This window comes from Aquarana catesbeiana, linkage group LG02, assembly GCF_042186555.1.
Source record: "Aquarana catesbeiana isolate 2022-GZ linkage group LG02, ASM4218655v1, whole genome shotgun sequence".
Lineage (NCBI taxonomy): Eukaryota > Metazoa > Chordata > Amphibia > Anura > Ranidae > Aquarana > Aquarana catesbeiana.
Window position 1 is genome coordinate 741,433,832 of NC_133325.1, and position 22,090 is coordinate 741,455,921.

The following is a 22,090-nucleotide window of genomic DNA, read 5'->3' on the forward strand; positions in this document are numbered from 1 at the left end:
CATGAAGACGCCCAGCCTTATTCAGTAGGGAAGGGCAAAAAAACAACAAGGACTTGTAAATTGCCGTAACCTATAAGAGCTTGTTTAGACTTGTGATTTGGGGGGTGTTAAAAACGTGTGGTTGAGTGGTTCAGCCATGTTTTTAGTGCCCTTCAAACACCCCCTTAGGCTGCAAAGGCAGCAGACAGGGGTGTTCACATGTTGTGGTCGCCATGCTTTGCTTTGCGCCCGTGGCAACAATTGTTGCTTCAAGCAAAACCCTGCGATTCCCCCACAAATGCGTCCAATGCATGTAGTTGCTGCATGTTGGTGCTGCATTCACAGGGTTAAAACAGGCTTTAGGAGGTGTCTTATTGCCTCCTCACCGCCCGCCAAACGCTTTTTGAAACCGATCCTAATACTGATCACTTTTCAAAGTCTAAACTTAGCCTAATACTCAGTCAAGTCTTTATATACAAAAATGTTCCCCCGAAGACATGTGTTTACACGAAACACGTCAAGTGGAGCCCATCTTTAACGTCATCATGCATGCCGATAGCTGACAGTGCCATCTATGTATGACATACTTGTAGTTTCCTTATGTGAGTATATTGGCACAAATAAATATTCTATTATTGATATTGGGCCATGGAATTTTTTATTTGTTTTGTTGATTTATTTTTTTATTTAACTACTGTATATACAAGTCAGGTAGATAGATTCTGTAGTTTATCTTTGCTGTATCGAAGAGAAACCAACTCCTGAAGTATCTTCAGAATCCAACACTTCCACGAGTATCTCTTACCTAATTCCTGGTTCCTCTGGCAACCCAACATTTGTACAGGACACAGTGGGGTTGATTTACTAAAACTGGAGAGGGTAAAATCTGGTGTAGCTCTGCACAGAAACCAATCAGCATCCAGTTTTTTTTTTGTCAAAGTTTAATTGCAGCGGAGGCTGGTGTTTTTTTTTGGGTGGGGGGGTTGGCAAACAACCACCACTCCCCTGGTCGGCCGGCGGCACCCCCCCCCCCCACACTGTCGTCGGTCAGTCAGACACCCCCCCACAAACCCCCCCCTCCCACGGGCAGTCGGTCGGTCATCCAACCCTGCACTTCCATCGCGTTTCCTCCTCCTCTGGCTCGTCATTCGTCTCCTCCCTCCTCCTCCTAGGCGTCCAATAGGATTGCCTGTCTTTTCAGCCAATCGGGTGATGGGTCTCCAGACCCACTTCCTGATTGGCCGGGAGGAGGATCAGTGAGGCAATAGCGAATATTAATTCGCTATTGTCACACAACTGGGTGGGCTCAGGGCGCAGTGCTCTACCCCTTAAGCCCACCCTTTTTTGAAGCCTATTAGAGCCTCTGGCTCTAATCACGTGCTTCAAAAAAAAAAAAACCCCCATTGGAATCCATGCGTCCGGCACCCCGCATGTAGATTAGGGGGCCAGACGCATGGATAGGGGGGGCGGCGCCCGTGCACCCCTAATGGACGGGCCACCACTGCTCAAATGAACAAGCAAAAGTTAGAAGCTGATTGGCTACCATACAGAGATGCATTAGATTTTACACTCTCAAATTTTAGTAAATCAACCCCTGTATGTGATGGTAGGCCGGTGGATCATACCACTGATTGTAGTGCAGGACCAGGAATTCAACATTCCTGGAAAGGGTACATGCAGCCTGTCAAAATCAATGACAGGCTGAAATACACAGCGGCTTTATATCTATATTTGCACATCCAAGTGGTACTTTGCGCACAAGGACGCCTGCACATGAGCTGAGATTACTGCTAGGAGGGAAGAGCAGTGCAAGCTGAGTTGCTGAGTATCTGCAGGGAGGGTTGAGAATGATGAGCTGAGATGAATTGCTTCATAAAGCATGCAGCTACAGAGGTCAGTAAGTCACCTATATAAATAGTTGTATGTCCATAGCTTGGCCACAGGCTCACTATGGCTCCCTCAAGCAGACTATTAGCAATCTGGCTGCCCTAGGCTGGCCATACATTATTCAATTTTCTTTAGATTTACCTTCAACTACGTAGTGAAGGGGCCTGCCTGATTGCATACAAATTGAAAAAGCTTAGGTTTGACCTCATATTATATGGTTTTGGTAAATCTAAAGGAAAATTGTACAAAAAAATTGTAAACTTACACCTTATTTGGTCACTTTGGTTGCTAAATGGATAATCACCCTAAAATATATTTTCCTGATAAATGTTGTAATTTCCTCATGAGAGCAGTTTAACTGAAATACTTCTGATTCATGACTCATGACCCTCTGTGATTAACCACTACTACTGAACCACTTTGTACAAGGCATCCTCTAATCGCAGCTACCGGCCACAGAGTTGACTCAGATATGAGTATGTGAATCGGCTATTGGCGTGTTTAACATTATTTCGTGTTTTTTTTTATATCTTAAGGGTGTCATAGATTGTTTTTCACCCTTTCACCCTTTTTGCACTCGAGCACATGTGTAAATATACTGAATATTTCTGGTTCCAGGGATATCCGGGTGCTGTGTACAGCCGCCCATAGCATGAATGGGTGAAAGTGGCTGTACGCCCCTATTAACATAAAGTACTGTATATACACAGACATAATGTAAGGAACCCAGGTAGTGTGAGTTCAGGACATTATGCCTGTGCACATTCGCTAGTTTACGTTAATGGTGGCTCATAGCTATATACAGCTGCCTTCACCCGTTAATGTCTATGGCCAGCTGTTGGCAGCACATCCCTGCCATCAGGAATACACAGAATATTTACCCTGCATTGGCTAATGAGCCCCTTGTACATGAATGCCGCGTACACACGGGCGGACTTTTCAACTGGACTGGTCCGACTGACTTTCCAACAGACTTTGGACGGACTTCCAACGGTCTTTTGAACGAACGGACTTGCCCACACACGATCACACCAAAGTCCAGTGGATTTGTATGTGATGACGTACGACCGGACTAAAATAAGGAAGTTGATAGCCGGTAGCCAATAGCTGCCCTAGCGTGGGTTTTCTTCCATCGGACTAGCATACAGACGAGCGGATTTGTCAACCGGACTCGAGTCCGTCAGACTAATTTGAAACATGTTCCAGTTCTAAAGTCCGTCAGATTTTTGACCGAAAAAGTCCGCTGCAGGTCCGATGGAGCCCATACACGGTCGAATTGTCCATCGGATTCGGTCCGTCGGACCAGTCCGGTCGAAAAGTCTGCCCGTGTGTACACGGCATTACAGTGCCTTGAAAAAGTATTCATACTAGTATTTTCCACATTTTGTCATGTTACAACCAAAAACATAAATGTTTTTTTTTGGGACTTTATATGATAGACCGACGCAAAGTGGCACATAATTGTGAAGTGGAAGGAAAATGATAAATGGTTTTCAAAATTGTTTACAAATAAATATGTGAAAAATGTGGGATGAATTTGTATTCAGCCCCCCTGAGTCGGCACTTTGTAGAGCCACCTTTTGCTGCAATTACAGCTGCAAGTCTTTTTGGGGATGTCTCTACCAGCTTTGCACATCTAGAGAGAGACATTTCTGCCCATTCTTTTTTGCAAAATAGCTCAAGCTCTGTCAGATTGGATGGAGAGCGTCTTTGAACAGCAATTGTCAAGTCTTGCCACAGATTCTCAATTGGATTTAGGTCTGGACTTTGACTGGGCCATTCTAATACATGAATATGCTTTGATCTAAACCATTCCATTGTAGCTCTGGCTGTATGTTTAGGGTTGTTGTCCTGCTGGAAGGTGAACCTCCGCCCCAGTCTCAAGTTATTTGCAGACTCTTACAGTTCAACATCAACATTAACAAAGTTCTAACATTTTAAGATTGCCCTGTATTTGGCTCCATCCATCTCCCCATCAACTCTGACCAGCTTCCCTGTCCCTGCTGAAGAAAAGCATCCCCACAACATAATGCTGCCACCACCATGTTTCACGGTGGGGATGGTGTGTTCAGGTTGATGTGAGTGTTCCTTTTCCGCCACACATAGCATTTTGCTTTTAGGCCAAAAAGTTAGGCAGAATCCCCGCAATTCCAAATCGCACTGCAATAGTGGCAAAATGCAACATGCGTGTATGGGTGCCATTTATTTTTAATTTGGATAGAAAGAAAGGCGCGCCCAGTGTCCAGAGAATTACAACTTCTTAAAGAATAGTTCATAGGCGTTTATTAAAAAGTAGCAACATGTACATCAAGCCAATGTACTTCGTGGAAAAGACTCCCCCTTATTCAGGGCTGTTGCTGCGTACTATTTGATGGGAACAATTCCAGATTTGATGCCTATGCAACTAAAGCCGGCCTCCTGCCATCCTGGTTTCTTAAATGATCCAGCATAAACATTCTTGGGAATTGTTCCCATCAAATAGTACGCAGCAACAGTAGGGTTGCCACCTCTTCTTCAGGCTAACCCCGAACATTTTTGCGGCACAGGGCAATTTTTAAATTTTTTTGCAGTAAACACTATAGGATTATAAAAGACCTGGGACACATTTGGGTGCTCCAAGGGGAGTAGTAATGTAGCGCACAGAGTGCACCAGTGGGTGTGGCCAAATTACTCTTGCGGACATCATCACCCCACCCTTCAGTGATGCCAAACCTGTCCCCAAACAGCCGCCCGCAGCGGCAACAGATTTGTGTATGACTATCTTGGTTACTTGGGGAGCCACAGCCTGGTCTGAATAATGTGTCCGGGTTTCAGGTGGACTGAAACCCCGGACACGTGATTCAAAACCTGGACTGTCCGGGTGATTCCTGGACAGGTGGCAACCCTAAGCAACAGCCCTAAATAAAGGGGTCTATTCCACTGGAATGCGTTGGCTTGAGGTACATATTGATACTTTTTAATAAACCTCTATGAACCTTACATTACCCTTTGCTGGACACGAGGCGCTGTTTTCTTTCTATCCAAGTCTACATGCTAAAATGACCATAAGGTCACACAGAAGAGGCAGCAGCCCAATCCCCAAGAGGGCCCATGACCGCCATTCATCACTGGGCACTATCCTTCCTTTTTGTCCACACAAATACCCACCTAGGATAGGTGAACAATCCAGTCAGTCCAGCGCAGTGACCAACACAAGCTGAATTTATTTTTAATGGCACCTCAAATGCAATAAATCACACAGCAAAACACATAGCACAAAACTTGTGTCCTAAAAAGGAGCAGGAGCTTGTCCTGGGCATCGAATTTCATGCTGTGCGATTTGCCGCGATTGCCGCGCGATTCAATCACAGCAAAACGGCACTGCTTTTCAGGTGCCATTAAAAATGAAGGGCACCCAAACTTGTGCGGTGCGTTTTGCCACTATTGCAGTGCGATTTGGAATCGAATTCCCAAATCATTAGATGTGGACGGGACCTTAGGACAGCCGCCCTGAGAAATAAACAAATGTCATGCAGTCATTACTGAGCATACCTCCCAACTGTCCCTGATTTCGAGGGACTGTCCCTGATTTGGAGCAATGTCCCTCTGTCCCTCTTTCCTCCTCATTTGTCCCTCATTTTGGTCTGATCTATATAGTTGTATATAAAATGCATTTTTTATCTTTCAAAAAGTGTTTCCCAGCGCTAAACCTTTCATCCAATTTCTAAATTGCTGCACTTGTAAATTTTAAAAGCCAATAAAAAGGAATAATAGTGGTAAAAAAAAAGGACTTGTGGATTTAATTAACCTTTTTTGGGGGTTAATTCTTCTTTAAGAGGGTGTGGCAGGGGGCGTGTCCTGTGCCTACATACATTTGCTGGTAGGTGTCCCTCATCCCCATCTCAAAATGTTGGGAGGTATGATTACTGAAGTGCATGAATACATGAAGTGGCTGCAAAGAAGCCGTGGGAATGAAAAGCAAAGGGTGAAAGAAAGCACTTATTATAAAATTATAATATATATAATAATATATATATAATTTTATAATATATATAATATATTATAAAAAAAATGACATTGCAGAGGGGAATTGATCAAAACTGGAGCAGACACAAACAGAAGTACCTATATATACTAACCAATCAGCTTCTATCTTTCATTTTCAAAGCTTAACAGAACATCTGAAATGTCATAGTGATTTAGCAAACCGAATGTCACTCAGTTTGGATTAACATCTATATGAAGAAAACTGCCATTATAAAATATTGAACTTGACTTTTGAAAGTCCATTAACATGTTCAAGATTATATTACATTTTACTTTAATCAGCTCCTGCAGTATTACTATACAGAATCCATCAATGTACATTCCAAGTGTTGACTCTTCTTATATTTACAGGTCAGCGGTCCTTCGGTGTGATTGTGGAGTCAGAAAACCTCAACGTGGAAGTAGTGGAGTTTGGAGGTATTGTAAATCTTTACTATGAAATGCAGTAAAATCTCCATGAATTTGCAGGTTTACTCTCAGTGAACAGTAATAGTAAAATGTACCCATCACTTTTAATATTTAGTACTTCTCTTTGGTTATCTAGGTTCAGTCCTAGGCTACTAGACCAGGACTGCCAGTTGTGCATTTGCCAGAAGAGAGGGTGTGTACCCAGCAGGCTGATGTGACCTTCTGTGGGCTTATTAAGCTTCCTGCTGATTAGGAGCTTTAGTTCTGGCTCAGCATGGGGCATATTGGACCTTTGCAGAGAGACCGCTGCTTCCTCACAGGGGTTTTTCTTTACAGAATGCTTTTCTAGTCAAACTGGGGATGCTATGTAAGGAAAACAAAGTGTAAAAGACTGTTCACACCTTCGCATTAGAAAAGCGCCCATGCATTCTCCTCGAAGCATATTATGGGGTTTATGTAAAAAAAAAAAAAAAAAAAAAAACATTGGATGAATGTCTCAAGCATTTGCCCAGCCATACTAAATTCTGACTAAAAAAATATATAATGTTTGGGAGCTCTAAGTTATTTTCTAGCAAAAAAAAAATACAGATTTTTACATAGGAGAGAAGTGTCAGAATAGGCCTGGTCCTTAAAGTGGTAGTAAACCGCTAAAAAAACAAAAAACAAAAAGAAAAACCTGTAAGACAATGGCATATTTGTGACAGCTCAGCCTGGAAACAGACCGGAGCAGCTTCAGAATACTGTAGGTAAGTATAACGATCTTTTCTTTACAGGGTTAGATTGATTAGACTTAGAATGGTGTTGGGAGTAGGTTAGTTAGTTTTTGCTTTTACTTACACTTTAAAGAGGAAGTAAACTCTGATGAGTTGTTTTTTTTTTTCCTTCCCTGCAAAGTAAAGGCATAATGTGCTAGTATGCATCGCATACTAGCACATTATGTGACACTTACCTGCAAACGAAGCCCACGCCGTCCCCGCTGGAGGCCTCATCCATCTTTACCCGTCTTCCTTCCAGGGCAGCGGGGCTGTGTGACTGGCCAGAGCCATGTGACAACACTCCCGTGCATGCGCACATGAGCCGCCAGTTGCGGGAGGGCTCTGAAGAAACGGCACGGGCGTCTGCTCCCTCAGAGCGCATGCGCAGATGACATAATTGGCGCAGTGTACAGTAAATATCTCCTAAACGGCGCACATTTAGGAGATATTTACAGTACCTATAGCTGAGCCTTATGCTAAGCCTACCTATAGGTACCAAGAATAAAGGAAGGTCTACTTCCTATTTAATATGTTGATTTCCTATGATCATCTAGTAGCCATATAATGTTTGTTTTTTTCTTGAAAAATTTACGTCCTCCCAGAACTCTGCCTCCGCGCTCACCCCCGGGGCACGCATCGGGAGCACTCTGTGATCACTGTGTCCTTGGGACACAGCTGATAATAGATCACAGCGGCCCTTTACCATGTGATCAGCTGTGTCCAATCACAAACAGAATTTGCTGGTTATCAGCAGTCCTCTCCTTACGCTGACAGCATGTGAGCAGAGGAGAACCGGTAAGTGGAAATCCACACAAGGGACATCTACTCTGATACTTAGGGCACTGATCATCAGTGCAGCCCTCTCAGTGATGCCTGTCAGTGCCCATCAGTGCTGCCTATCGGTGCCCATCAGTGTCGCCTATCGGTGCCCATCAGTGTCGCCTATCGGTGGCCATCAGTGTCGCCTATCGGTGCCCATCAGTGCCGCCTATCGGTGCCCATCAGTGCTGCCTATCGGTGCCCATCAGTGCCACCTATCAATGCCCATCAGTGCTGCCTATCGGTGCCCATCAGTGCCGCCTATCAATGCTCCATCAGTGCCACCTATCGGTGCTCATCAGTGCCACCTATCAATGCTCATCAGTGCCGCCTATCGGTGCCCATCAGTGCCACCTATCAATGCCCATCAGTGCCGCCTATCGGTGCCCATCAGTGCTGCCTATCAATGCTTCATCAGTGCCGCCTATCAGTGCTCATCAGTGCCGCCTATCAGTGCCAATTATCAGTGTCCACCAGTGCAGCCTATCAGTGCCCATCAGTAAAGGAGAAACAAGATTTTATAACAGAAACTAAGAAAAACAATTTCAGGCTTTTTTCATTGTTCAGCAAAAAATTTAAAACCCAGTGGTGATTAAATACAACCGAAAGAAAGCTCTATCTCTCTCAAAAGATTTTACCTGCAAACGAAGCCCACGCCGTCTCACTGTACCCAAACATTTTGTTTGGGTACAGTGTTGCATGACCGCGCAATTGTCATTCAAAGTGCGACAGCACTGAAAGCTGAAAATTGGCCTTGGCAGGAAGGGGGTGAAAGTGCCCAGTAGGCAAGTGGTTAAATGCCAACCTCATCAGCCCATCTCTCTTCCCCAGGTACGTAAGTTATGGAACCCTTCTAACAAAGCCTTGAGTAATAAAAACCCAAATGTGGAATTAATATAATACACGAGCTGAATGAAGACAAGGTTAATTAAAATTTTAGTATATCTCAATAGTGTAAGTTTCTGCTAATGCAGAAAGAATATATGCTAAAATGTATAAAAGGCAATATGTAGGACAGACAACTTTATAGACAGTCCTGTGCCTGAAAACATTGCTTAATTCATGTTTTTATCCAAGAAATAATTATCTGGAATATATTTTATTAGTGAGCCGTCATTGTGATGAATGGTCGGCAGTTTTACTGGGCTTTCCAGCAGCCACAGACATTGTCCAGCCATTTCATTTGGCTTGTAGAGAGTAGGTCTGGCTTCCAGGAACACTGCGGGCCGATGGTGTACGTCTGGATGAAAAACAACACTGACATTTGGAAAACCTGTCAGTTTAATAAGCCAGCATATTCACTCACTAATCAATACTTTCAATCACTCTTATTTGCTAAGTGCTTCAATTACTTAATTTTAAAGAGGCTCTGGAATGTACTGGATTTCACATTAAATAATGTTACACCTATGCAACGTATAAAAACAAGCCTTTCCCTAAAAATACATTTAAGATGTGTCAGGAAGTTTTCTGTAAGCTGCCGATGTCTTATTGACAGCAGCATGGTAAAGGGCATGAAAGCCAATTGACTTTTCAATCCTCTATGCCCCTGATGCCCAACCTGGGGTCTGAATGCAGCCCTTTGGCATCTTCTGTGCAGCCCCTGGGGCCCTGCAGACACTAAACTGTGTTTCCAGATTTTCCTGTTATAGCAATGATTTGTAGAGCCTCATGTAATGTGTCTTAAGGTTATGAGTGTCTCCTGAAGCATGTCCCCAGGCTCCAACAACTCTTATAATATGTTTACAGTCTCTGACAGTCTCTTGCAGCATGCCCACAGTCTCTGAAAATCTCCCGTATCATGTCCACAGTCTCTAACCATCTCTTGTATTATGTCTGCAGTCTCTGACCATCTCTTGTATTATGTCAGCAGTCTCTGACCATCTCTTGTATTATGTCAGCAGTCTCTGACCATCTCTTGTATTATGTCTGCAGTCTCTGACCATCTCTTGTATTATGTCTGCAGTCTCTGACCATCTCCTGTATCATGTCCACAGTCTCTGACCATCTCTTGTATTGTGTCTGCAGTTTCTGACCATCTCCTGTATCATGTCCACAGTCTCTGACCATCTCTTGTATTATGTCTGCAGCCTCTGACCATCTCTTGTATTATGTCTGCAGTCTCTGGCCATCTCTTGTATTATGTCGGCAGTCTCTGACCATCATTTGTATCATGTCCACTGTTTCTGACCATCTCCTGTACTATGTCCACTGTTTCTGACCATCTTCTGTATTATACCCATAGTGTTTGACAATCTATTGTATTATGTCCACATTCTCTGACCATGTCCTGTACTAAGTCCACTGTCTCTGACCATCTTCTGTATTATGTTCACAGTCTCTGACCATCTCTTGTATTATGTCCACAGTCTCTGAGAAATTTCCTGTACTAAGTCAACAGTCTCTGACCATCTCTTGTATTATGTTGGCAGTCTCTGACCATCATTTGTATTATGTCCACTGTCTCTGACCATCTCTTGTATTATGTCCACAGTCTCTGAGAAATTTCCTGTACTAAGTCAACAGTCTCTGACCATCTTCGGTATTATGTCCACAGTCTCTGACCATCTCTTGTATCATGCCCATAGTCTTTGACCATATCCTGTTGTGTGTCTGCTGTCTCTAAACACTAAACACTGACACTAAATAACATTAGGTAATCAATGTAATTTATGTGCGGCCCTTTGGTGATGTTGGGGGCTGCACTTGAGGCCACCTATATTAAGAAAGTTGACCACCACTGCTCTATGCCGTGCCATTTATTTTAAAGAGAAACTTTGGTCTAAACAAAAAAACTCTAATTTCCAAAGGCTGTTTAGACATTTAACCTGCAGCCACCATTAGGAGCCAGCCCTTTAAGTGAGCCATGATTCCGGAAGCCAGTGGGAGGGGTTCTTTTGTTCACTGTGTTGATGTAGTTATGAGCTTGTCCCACTGGCTACCAATTGTTGGTGGTTGACCGTGAGCTGTTGGTGACAGCTTAGTCACAGTCTGTTGGCACCATCTGAGCACAACATTGTTTTCACCAGGACAGAAAGTGACAGAAGGTTCCACCATTCCCCTTATCAGCTACAATTTTTTTTCTTGCTGTATGTGTCCCTGGTGCTTTTTTTTTCTTACTTCCTGTCCTGGTAGCAATGTTGTAACTAAAACAGGAAGTAAGGGGAAATCTACCCTATGGAGCTATAATAAACAGTAAAAACAAAGAGGTTCATGCTGTATCCAAAACTAAAGAAAAAGTTTTGCCTGGAGACTTTTATTTGATTAATAACATGTGTGATATTATGAAAGCCCTGTATTAATTGAATACAACATGGAATCTGCCTTTTAGACATCTCCCCTTTAATTGTGGTGTTACTTCTGCTGTCAGCAAGACACCGATAGCTTGCTTTGATAACAATAATCCCTGCAAACATTGTCTCCCCTCCCAACTTATTAATTCATCTTTAAACTTCAAGAAACCTTCAGTCTATTTTAGTTCTGTCCTCCGTGTACAATAAATCTGCATCAGCAATGATTTAACAGCAAGGTCAGCGTGCCTCTGCAGAGACGCCTTGTCAAATATTTCTGCTGGATAACCCTGGCACTCTCTGTAAACTATCTCAGGAACTGGGATCACCATCTTTCCTGCACGTCACATACTTTGGTGTCATTCCATATTGTTAGAGGAACACTCCAGTCCAGGTTGATAATGGAGGCGGAACCGAGAAAAAAAATGATGTTCATGTGGCCTGAAAACTTTAATATTTATAACCTTGAAATAACGATATGTTCCCTGACACAGATCTACCTGACCAAGTGGTCACTGGTCATCAGGCACTTACACTTTCTTACCAAGAGAGGGCTCTATGTGAGGCAGAGGCTTTGATTGGCTGCTTCTTTCAGTCCTTGGCTGCAGCAGAGAAATGGATGTGTGTTTTGTTTTTTATGCCAGCACGTGCTGGGAGCTAAGAACCATTTAAGGCTAAGCTCACATTAGTGTGGGTTAGTAAACGTGCAGGGGTGCCATTAATTCTTAATGATACCCCAGTGCATCGGCACCCGTGCACAAAACTGCTTGGTGCCACAGCATCATTCGGTTCTGTGCAGCATGTTTAAAGGGTCAGGGACTTGTACAGCAGTCCATGGGCTGCTGTACCTGCGGGAAACGTATGCAAACGTACACACATATGTGAACCTAGGCTTAAAGTGGTCCTCAAGGCTGAAGTTTTTTTACCTTAAGTGTGCAGCTCTCCCCCACCCCCCTTATTCTTACCTGAGCCCAATCCCGATCCAGCAATGTGCACAAGAGCAGCAGCTCTCCCTGGTTTCTACCTCCTATTGGCTTCGGTCAATCACAGCCAGTGGGGGGGGGCTGACCCACACTCTCTGTTTATGAACACACAGAGTGGTGTTCGGAAGCGAGCAAGCATGAGTGCCCCCATAGCAAGCGACTTGCTATGTGAGCACTCAGCAGGGGGGCGGAGCCAGGAGCATCAGCAGGGGACATGAGAAGAGGAGGATCGGAGCTCCTCTGTGCAAAACCATGGCATGAGCAGGTAAGTATAACATGTTTGTTATTTTAAAGATATAAAAATCAAGCCTTTGCTATATATTTTCTTTTTTTTTTTAATTATAAAATTCTGTTTATTGAACGAATAAAGGAGATTACATACAATGCGAAATCTTGACATACATTACAGTCAACATATAGAGTTTAGTATATGAACACAAATAAAGAATAGAAAACAAAAAAAAGAAGAAAAGAAGAAAAACAAAAAAAAAAACCCCCCTTTTCTCTCATGTAGATATCATATCTAGTAAGACATTCAGATTGGCATCGTATACGCTCTGTTATGTTATTATGGCTCGAGTTATCTATCATAACCTTGGTCTGTACTACAATGTAGTGTAGGGACCCCAATCGAAAACAGGAGCACCGTAGATGTAAGGCTCGTAAACCAGGGTAACCTAGATCCTGTCAATGCAGGTATCTGGGGAGTTGAGCCACCTCTCCCACACTTTTCCATATTTGGTAGGGCATCCTCTATGGGAGTAAATTATTTTCTTATATGGCAGAGAGTTGTTTATTTCTAGCACCCATTGTGAAAATTCTGGTGGCGTGGGTCTCATCCATAATCTGGCTATTACCTTGCGGGCTGAGAAGAGGGATTCATGTAAGAATATTTTAGTAAATTTGTTAATTTCCGGGTCGGGAAAGATTCCCAGTAAGCATGGTTTTGGTTGGAGTGTGATGGGCGAGCCCATGGTATCGTGTAGGAATTTTATAATCTGAGACCAAAACTGTTGGATCTTTGGACAATGCCATATTAAGTGAAAGAAAGTGCCTGTAGCTTGGTTACACATTGGGCAGTTAGCAGATTGGTCCCTCTTGTATCTTGAAACCCTAAGTGGCGTGAGATATGATTTGTGTGTGATGAAAATCTGTGTGAGCCGGTCTGATATTTTAGGGGATGCTAATTTACATGTATCTAATGCGTCGCTCCACTCATCATCTTCAATAGTACCTATTTCGTCTTCCCATTTAGTCTTCAGTGCGTATGCTTGAACAGTTGCCTGCGGAGTAGTTAACATGGCATAAAATTGAGAGATCATCTTTTTGGGATCTGGGAATTTTATAGCGGCCATTAGTGGGTTGTCTTGTAGGGTGAGTTCATCTGTGGGGTATTGTGTATGAAAAGCATGCCTTAGTTGTATGTATCTAAAAAACATGGAGTTGGGTAGTGCAAATTCCGCTTTTAAAGTTTCAAATGTTTTCAATCTCCCATTAGTTATTATGTGCGTCAAGTATATTATTCCTCTAGCACTCCATATCTCAGTGTCCTGCATGCGTCTAAACTCTGGGAGGGACTCATTGTGCCATATGGGAGTATACATGTTCGGTGTTTCAATAGAGAGTTTTTTTGATGCTATATCCCAGATTTTCTTATATTGGTATGGTAAAGATCTACGGTCCATTCCCAAGCCTTCACCAGCTCTCCCCCCCGTCATTGATAGTAATGGGTCTAGAGTCTGTTGTATCCATTTCGGGCATAAAAGGAATAAAAATTTGTTACGGTCTGTTTTGTCGATGTGGAAAATTTGTGAAAGCTGGGATGCGAGGTAGTACATGTTGAAGTCAGGAAGTGCCAGTCCAGCTAGATCAGTAGGGTTCTTCAACCTTTGCCAAGGGAGTTTGTGTCTAGAATTACCCCAGACGAACGGCTTAAGTAGAGTTTCCATTATTTTGAAGTGTCTGAGTATTAGGTATACAGGTGAGTGCCATATCATGTACAGAATTTTTGGTAGTAGGATCATTTTTATTAGATTAATTCGACCCGTCACTCCAAGTGGAAGACGCGTCCATATCTGTGTTTTCTGTTTAATCATCTCAATCAGTGGTGTTATGTTGAGGGAGATATAGTCTGATGAATCCCGAGTTGTTTGTATTCCTAGGTATTTTATTTTGTCTACTTTCTGTAGGGCAAGTGTGGTCCTGTCACGGTTTAATGGGAAGCTGTCTAAAGGGAGTATTTGGGATTTATCCCAATTGATCCTTAGACCAGAAAAAATACCGAAGCGTTCTATCAGGTCCAAGGCTACTGGTAAAGATTCCTGTGAGTCGTCTAGGTACAGCAGAGTATCATCCGCATATGTGCTGATTTTTTCCACTACCTCACCCCTCCGGAGTCCCACTATACCCGGGTGTGCTCGTATCGCGATTGCCAATGGTTCCGCTGCCAGGGCATATAACAGTGGCGACAGAGGGCATCCCTGTCGTGTGCCTCTGAACAGGGAAAATTGATCAGATGGCCAGCCATTTGCCACTACTCTTGCGACAGGGTTTTGATAGAGGAGTTGGATCCATTTTATAAATCTGGGACCAAATCCAAAACAAGCCAGGCAGGACCAGAGATAGTTCCACTCGACGGAGTCGAATGCTTTGGCTGTATCCAGAGCCACAACCACTCTGGACCCTGGGTTGTCATGCGTTGCTTGTAGATTGATAAACAATCTGCGGAGGTTAAAAGATGTATTTCGCCCTGGCATAAAGCCAGCCTGGTCTTCGTGTATTAGGGACAATATAACTGTATTTAGGCGCATGGCTAGTATTTTCGCTATTATTTTTACATCTACCTGTAACAAGGAGATAGGGCGGTAGGACTCCGGAAGGTGCGGGTCCCTGCCGGTTTTGGGAATTAGTACTATTGTAGCCTCCCGCATGGACACTGGCAAATCAGATTTATTAAAGATGGAGTTGTACAAATTTAGCAGTCGGGGAGTAAGTATGTCCAAATAAGAGGAGTAGAACTCTATTGGTAGTCCATCGGAGCCAGGGGCCTTAGCTTTGGGGAATTCCGCAATGGCTTTGGTGATTTCTTTTGCTGTCAATGGGGCCTCTAAAATCTCTATTTGAGCTTCCGTTAGGTGGGGGATAATAATATCGTCTAAAAAAGTTTCCATTAAAGTGTTGTCCGTTGGGGCCTTGGAAGTATAAAGTGTAGTAAAGAAGTCTCGAAACATTGTTGTGACTTGGTTAGGTTCTGTCATGAGAGCGCCGTCAGGGGAGTAAAGCGATATTACAACTGGGGGTCTGTCTTCGTGGTGTACAAGATAAGCTAGTAGTTTGCCTGCTCTTTCCCCTTGTTCAAATAACTTTTGTTTTTGGAAAAAAAGTTTTCTTTTAGATTTTTCGTACAAAAGTTGATTAGTGACCCTAGAGCAGAGTTTGAGATTGTTTGCCTTATCTGGAGTGGGGTCTTCTGTAAATGCCTTTTCGGCTAGAAGCAGGTTCTCGGTGGCCGCAGTAATAGCCGCCCCCGAGGAGCGCTTTATTTTGTTAATGTGGGTGGTAAGCGTCATACGAGCGTGCTTTTTGAAAGCTTCCCAGACTACCTGAGGGGACGCTGAGCCCTCATTGGTCTCAAAAAACTGTGACCAGTCTGAGGAGAGATCATCATCTGCTGGAAAAAGGGTTAGCCAAAAAGGGTTTAGTCTCCAAGAGAATGGCGGTCTATTATGATGAATGGAGAGTTTAACCCAACATGGGCAGTGGTCAGATAATGATCTAGGAGAGAAACCTGCATCTATCAATTTGGGAAGGAGTATTCTAGAAATCAGTATTAAGTCGATACGAGACATAGCACGGTGAGACGCGGAGAAGCACGAATACACCCGGGATGAGGGGTTCCTGCATCTCCACGCGTCCACCAAGCCAAAATCCTGCAATAGTTTTGCAAATCTTGTTATATGCTGAGGGGTGTTAGGTATAGATGGGCTAGTCATTTTATCTAGTGCAGGGTTCAAAACATTGTTGAAATCACCTAACCACATCGCTGGTATATTAGGGTGTAAGGCCATAAAATTAAACCCTTCTACAAGAATAGAGGTCTGAAATGGTGGAGGTATATAAAATGCCATTAATAAGATCATTTCACCATATAGCTTAGCTTTTAAGAAAACATATCGACCTTGTGGATCCGATGTTAGGCCATGGAGCTCAAATTGGGTGTGTTTGGCAATAAGAATGGAAACTCCTCTTGAGTGTGTGGTGTGCACAGAATGGTATGTCCATCCCAGCCAGGGGCGTTTGAGCGCTCCTTGAACAGAACCCTCAGCGTGTGTCTCCACCAAAACCATTACATCTGCTCGTTGCTGTTTAAGTAAAGCGAATACCGCAGACCTTTTAATGGGGTCCCTCATCCCACGTACATTCCATGTGAGACATGTCAGAGCAGCCATGTAGTAAGATATTTGAAATATTGAGCTCCATGACCTCCACCAACCACCCAACTTTGCTTGAGATCTAACATGGTCAAAAACAAAATAGGGTAAAGTTCCGTGTTTCCAGCGTCTGGTAGCAAGCATAATACAAGCCTATCGAGCCAAGTATAGGGGTTTCGTCTTACATTATGGTATATACTACAATCCCCCCTCCCTGCCCAGCACATTCCCCAACTGGTGCGGGCTTTCCCCCATAACTGCCAACGTGGCATGAACATCGTCCAATCTGCAAAAAGAGTGTGGTGAGCAAATAGAGTAAAGATAATTGCTAGTGCTGCCAGGGCAGAGAGAGTAATCCTCGTCTCCGCGCCGGCAGCAAACACACAGTGTATAACATCACATGTTGCAGTCCATCTTAGGTTGGACATGATAGGGCGAAACTTCGCTGCATAACAAAGCATATTGTAGAACTGAGCCCACTTACTGCAGTGAGCCCATTAGCCAATAGCCTTCCTCCGCCGGAGAGGTATAGCTTAAAAAGTATAAAGAAAAAAAAAATTAAAAAAACAAAAAATCTCTTTTTTCCTCTTTTCTTTCCCCGTAGAAAAGTAAAGGGATTAGGATTTCACTCCAGACATGCCTTTTGGCGTATTCTGTCTCTCTACCAGCTGTCTGTCCAGGTATATCGTCACAAACAGGGGAATAACAAGTGTGGTTAGCTGGCCTCCGCCGCACCAACAATGATCCAAGCGGCACACATACACAGAGGGCCTTACCGACAATCCTTGTTATTAAGTTGTGTGCAAAGTTTTTACCGCTTCAGGGCAGGTGTAACAGAGAGCAATGTCCACATGCAGTCTATTGCCCCATCTTACTAGCACCAATTAGGCAGGGTCATCCTAGGAATGAGACTCTATGCATCTCTTCGTTCCAGCCACGCAATGGCTTCCTCAGGATCCTCAAAGAAATGGGCCCTGTTTTCCCCTTCCACTCTCAAACGGGCTGGGAAGAGCATCGCATATTTGATATTTTTAATACGTAGTCGGCGCTTCGCTTCCATGAAGGTCTTGCGCTTTCTTTGTACTTCTGCGGAGAAGTCTGGGAAGACAGCTATCGTTTTATTGCCAAAGGGGATATTGCCTTTTTCACGACTGAGACGTAATATGTTGTCCCTGTCCCTGTAGTTCAGGAATTTGGCGATAAAGGTGCGGGGCGGTGCACCCACTGGCGGGGGTCTGCCTGACATGCGGTGTGCACGTTCGACGGTGAATGTAGAGGAAAATGCTGCTCTGCCGTATGTGTCACATAATAAAGCTTCCAAAAACTCCGGGGGGTCCTTTCCTTCTACCCCTTCTGGGAGGCCTATGAATCTGAGGTTGCACCTTCTGATTCTATTTTCGAGGTCATCTTGTTTCTGTAGGAGCTGGTTTACCTGCGCCTGCATGGCCTCGCTAGACTGCTGAAGAGGGGGGAGGGAGTCCTCTATCGTACTAATCCTAGTTTCGGTTTCTGTGACCCTCTCCCTGAGCTTCTGGAAGTCCTGTCTCACTAAAGAAATGTCCACTTTAACCTCCTCTATTCTGGCTGTGAGAGAGGATTGGCATGCAGCAATAGCTTCCTGACAAACAGTGATTGCTTCCAGTACCTTGTTGGTGTCTGCATTTACTGCCGTCTCCTCTCTCCTCGCGGCTCCGCTCCTGATGGCGGTACTGTTCCAACTTGGCTGTCGTGGAGGCCGACATGATGCTTGCGCTTGCCCCGTGTGGGGTGATGATTTTGGGGCGTCTGGATACGGTGGTGTCGGCAGGATATACAGGAAAGGATAGATGTCCGGCGGAGCTCAGCGTCTCAGCGTCCTATTCCATGCCGCTTCAGGCCACGCCCCCGCTATATATTTTCTTTATTTATTATAGTCAAATTAAAATATTAAAAAAAAAAAAAAAAAAAAAGCAATTGCAGGACTTTGAAGGCAACTTCTAACCAAAAAAAATAAGATTAAAATAATAACATTTATTTTCTCGATTTAAACGATTTGAACCACACATATATTACATCACATATTACATAGTATTCAAAATCCTACAAAAAATAATTGTGTTTCTTCAGATATAATTAACAAGGATGGTGGCAACCACACCTAGAGTCACACACAATAATTAAAATTAAAATATTAAAATAATGAACATGATTGTAGTCTTTTACCCAGCCAGCAGGTGGATCTTTAAGGTTCATTTTCTTTTGTTTTCCTCTGTCTCCTTTGCTTCTTTGTTGTAAAATGCAGAGCACAGAAGCTGAAGCTAAAGATAACACACACATGCTTGTTACACTGCCATCTATTGACCATAAAAGGTGCAAGCCATCAATATCTTGAAAAAGTACAGATGAAGCAGCCTGATGGGCTAGCACAGATTACAATGAGAAAAAGAAAAAGCTAACATGGACACAAATGAATATAGTGCAAACAGTAGCTGGCTTAGTCAGTAGCTGGCCATGAGTATATATGCTAAATATTACATATTATATTAACCAGTAAAAGGACGCTAATGTTGTAGATCTAGAACATGTCAGCCCCATCCTGATCTCCAGCTAGAAAAGGAACAAGAGAGACACCTTTTAGCAAAGCATATGTGTTCAATTTACCGCTGCCAGAACACATCGCAATATACTGTGTGCACCTGATGCTACATAAAATGTATATAGTGTTGACAGCAGCCACACTTACTAGTAAAGGGATTAGTTTGTTTAGGCCATCTTGGCCCAAACAAACCATTTAAAGTGATAGGAAAGCTGGAGTTAGGGTATAAAGGTAGATGTGGATGTTGGTAGGAGCAGATCTTCCAACGGGTGTTCTTGAATCAGCAATGGGGGTAATGGTCAGAAAGGTTGTGACCCCTCTAAACATTGCAAGGTGTCATTTTGTCCTTTAGCTGTCTGCTGTTTCATTGTTTTAATTTCTTTTTTTTTTTTTTTTTTACAGAGGCACTTCTCAGCTGTAACTATAAACTGGAAAAGGAGCAGAGTATTAGGCTGGAGTGGAAAAAAGTTGTTCACGGTGGAGGAATCTCCTTTGTCTTTTTTCAAAACGCTTTAATAGGTAAGAATTTGTTACATCATACGATGGAAGAATGCATGCTATCAATTGTCCTATGGTATATTGCATTGTGCTCCTCTGCACTCGCACTGAAACCCTTCCAACTGTTCATCATGGTGAGGCTATTGATATGTCATTTGGCCTTCCTAAAACTGCCATATTTGTTTTGGGCACCAAGCGATCTGCACCAGAAATTTTGCTGCACAAATTTCAGTCATTTATACATAAGTACATTTTTAAAGCCAATAGTGTTTGAGAATGTCTCTTTTACTGCATGTATTATTTTGGTAAACACCTCCACTCCCAAATAAATGAAAAAAAGAAATAACACTCATTAGGGCCCCATTCACACCTGCACAACATGACGTGTTGCCTGTTTTTGCACATTTTTTTGGTGCTTTTGTCACGTGACAGCATAGGGAAGCCCTTTCACTTGAATAGGCTTCCCTATGCGAGACAAATGCTCCAAAGCAGCTTAAAGCGGAGGTCCGCCCACCCCACGAAAAATTAAAAGTCAGCAGCTACAAATACTGGAGCTGCTGACTTTTAATATACGGACACTTACCTGTCCAGGGAGCCCACGTTGTCGGCACCCCAGCCGATCTTCGGATTGGCTCCCGAGTGCTGCCGCCGCCATTGCTGGTAAGGGAACCCGGCAGTGAAGCCTTATGGCTTTATAGCTAGTTCCCTACTGCGTATGTGAGAAGGGCGTTGCTCATTCTAATTGGCCCAGCAGCGGAGGAGGGGGGCCGAGCTTTGCTACGGAGCTGTCTCCGGAAGTGGGGAAGGGGACCTGTCATAAGGTGCCAAATGTGACACCGGAGGGGGGGAGGAAAGATGAATATGCAGAAGTTACACTTTTGGTTTAAGTACCGATCCAAGTGTGTTTTGTGTTCCACATTTTGACGCATTTTGTTGCGCCTGAGATTTACACACCACAACTCAATATGGAAAGGCAAAAAACCTTAAAGTGGTAGTAAACTGTTTTTTTTTTTTAACTTGTACCTACAAGTAAGCCTTAGTCCTAAACTTGCACTGTTTAAGAGATATTTACACTGCATGCAGCCGGTGATGTCAGGGACATCTGTCTCTGAAGGGATAGCATACCCGTGCCGTCTCTTTAGAGCTTCGTGCCGCGGTCCGTGACTTCCTCGCGCATGCGCGGGAATGACGTCATTGCGGCCAATCAGATGGCTGGAGCACACAAACCGAGAAGGAAGACTGGGTGAAGATGGAAGCCCTGTCAGCGGTGACAGCTCGCCACCGGAGGGCTTTGTTCTAAGGTAAGTATTTTATAATGTGCTAGTATGCGATGCATACTAGCTCGTTATGCCATTGTCTTGCAGGGTTTCTATAAAAAAATAAATAAATAAAAAAAGGTGCTGTTTACTACCGCTTTAAGTTCAGTATCAAGTAGGGATTGTAAAGTATTTTTTTTTAAATAACATACGTCATACTTACCTGCTATGTACAATGGTTTTACACAGAGCAGCCCCAAACCTCCTCTTCTGGGGTCTCTCGCTGGTACTCTAGGCTCCTCCTCTTCTGCACGTGGCACCATAGGAAGCCACTTCCTGTGGGGGCACACATATGCAATCTCTTGACCACCCGACGTCAACCCCCCAATGCTGCCTTCATTTCCAGTGACGAGAGAGAGCAGCGCCGCTGCTCTTGGGCACAGTGCAGGATCGAGATTGGGCTCAGGTAAGTATGTAGGGGGACTGGCGGGCAGATGGCCATGGAAGGATTTTACCCTAATGTAGAGAATAGATTAAGATAAAAATCTTCTGCCTTTACAACTTTAAAGGTCTTCTCCCCACCTCCAGCTTGTGATTGGACATTGCAAAGAGAAGCAGCAGACTAATTTAGAGCCTGTTCACACTAACTGCACACTAAACCAGAGCAGATTACTGTGCCGGCAGCTGTCCGTTTTGGCGGCAGTGAGCCTCGGGGAAGATGGTGATGTGATACGACTTTTTTGGCAAAGTCCTAACTAATCTCTTTGTCACTCTGCTCTCTCCAACTATCATCATGCTCCTTGTACTTCATAACAATTGATTGGCTCCTTGTGCTACTTCTTTCTTCCCCACTCTGGGCTGTGCTGTACAGGGACTGCAAGGGGCAGATACCAGGTCAAATTTGGGTATTTATACTGCCTCTTGTTGACCATGTAACACTAATATGTGGTAGTAGGGAGGGTATCATTGCTCATCAGTGCAGCATATCAGTGCTCATCAATTTAGCCTATCAGTGGCCTTCAGTGCAGCCTATCAGGACCCATCAGTGCAGCCTACTATTGCCCATCAGTGCAGCATATCATTGCTCATCAGTGCAGCATATCAGTGCCCATCAATTTAGCCATCAGTGCAGCCTACCATTGGCCATCAGTGCAGCCTACCATTGCCCATCAGTGCAGCGTATC

The 22,090-nt window shown here is 43.8% G+C and overlaps 1 protein-coding gene across 2 annotated transcripts in view; it reads left to right on the top strand.

Annotated features, from left to right (window-relative positions):
- The window catches only part of JAM2 (junctional adhesion molecule 2), a 155,496-nt gene that overhangs the window by 84,860 nt on the left and 48,546 nt on the right, over positions 1 to 22,090 (top strand). For both annotated transcript variants that reach the window (XM_073617075.1, XM_073617073.1), the window contains exons 2-3: positions 6,244 to 6,309; positions 19,555 to 19,671. In XM_073617075.1, coding sequence (XP_073473176.1) covers positions 6,244 to 6,309; positions 19,555 to 19,671 — 183 coding nt within the window. The remainder of the gene's footprint in view (positions 1 to 6,243; positions 6,310 to 19,554; positions 19,672 to 22,090) is intronic.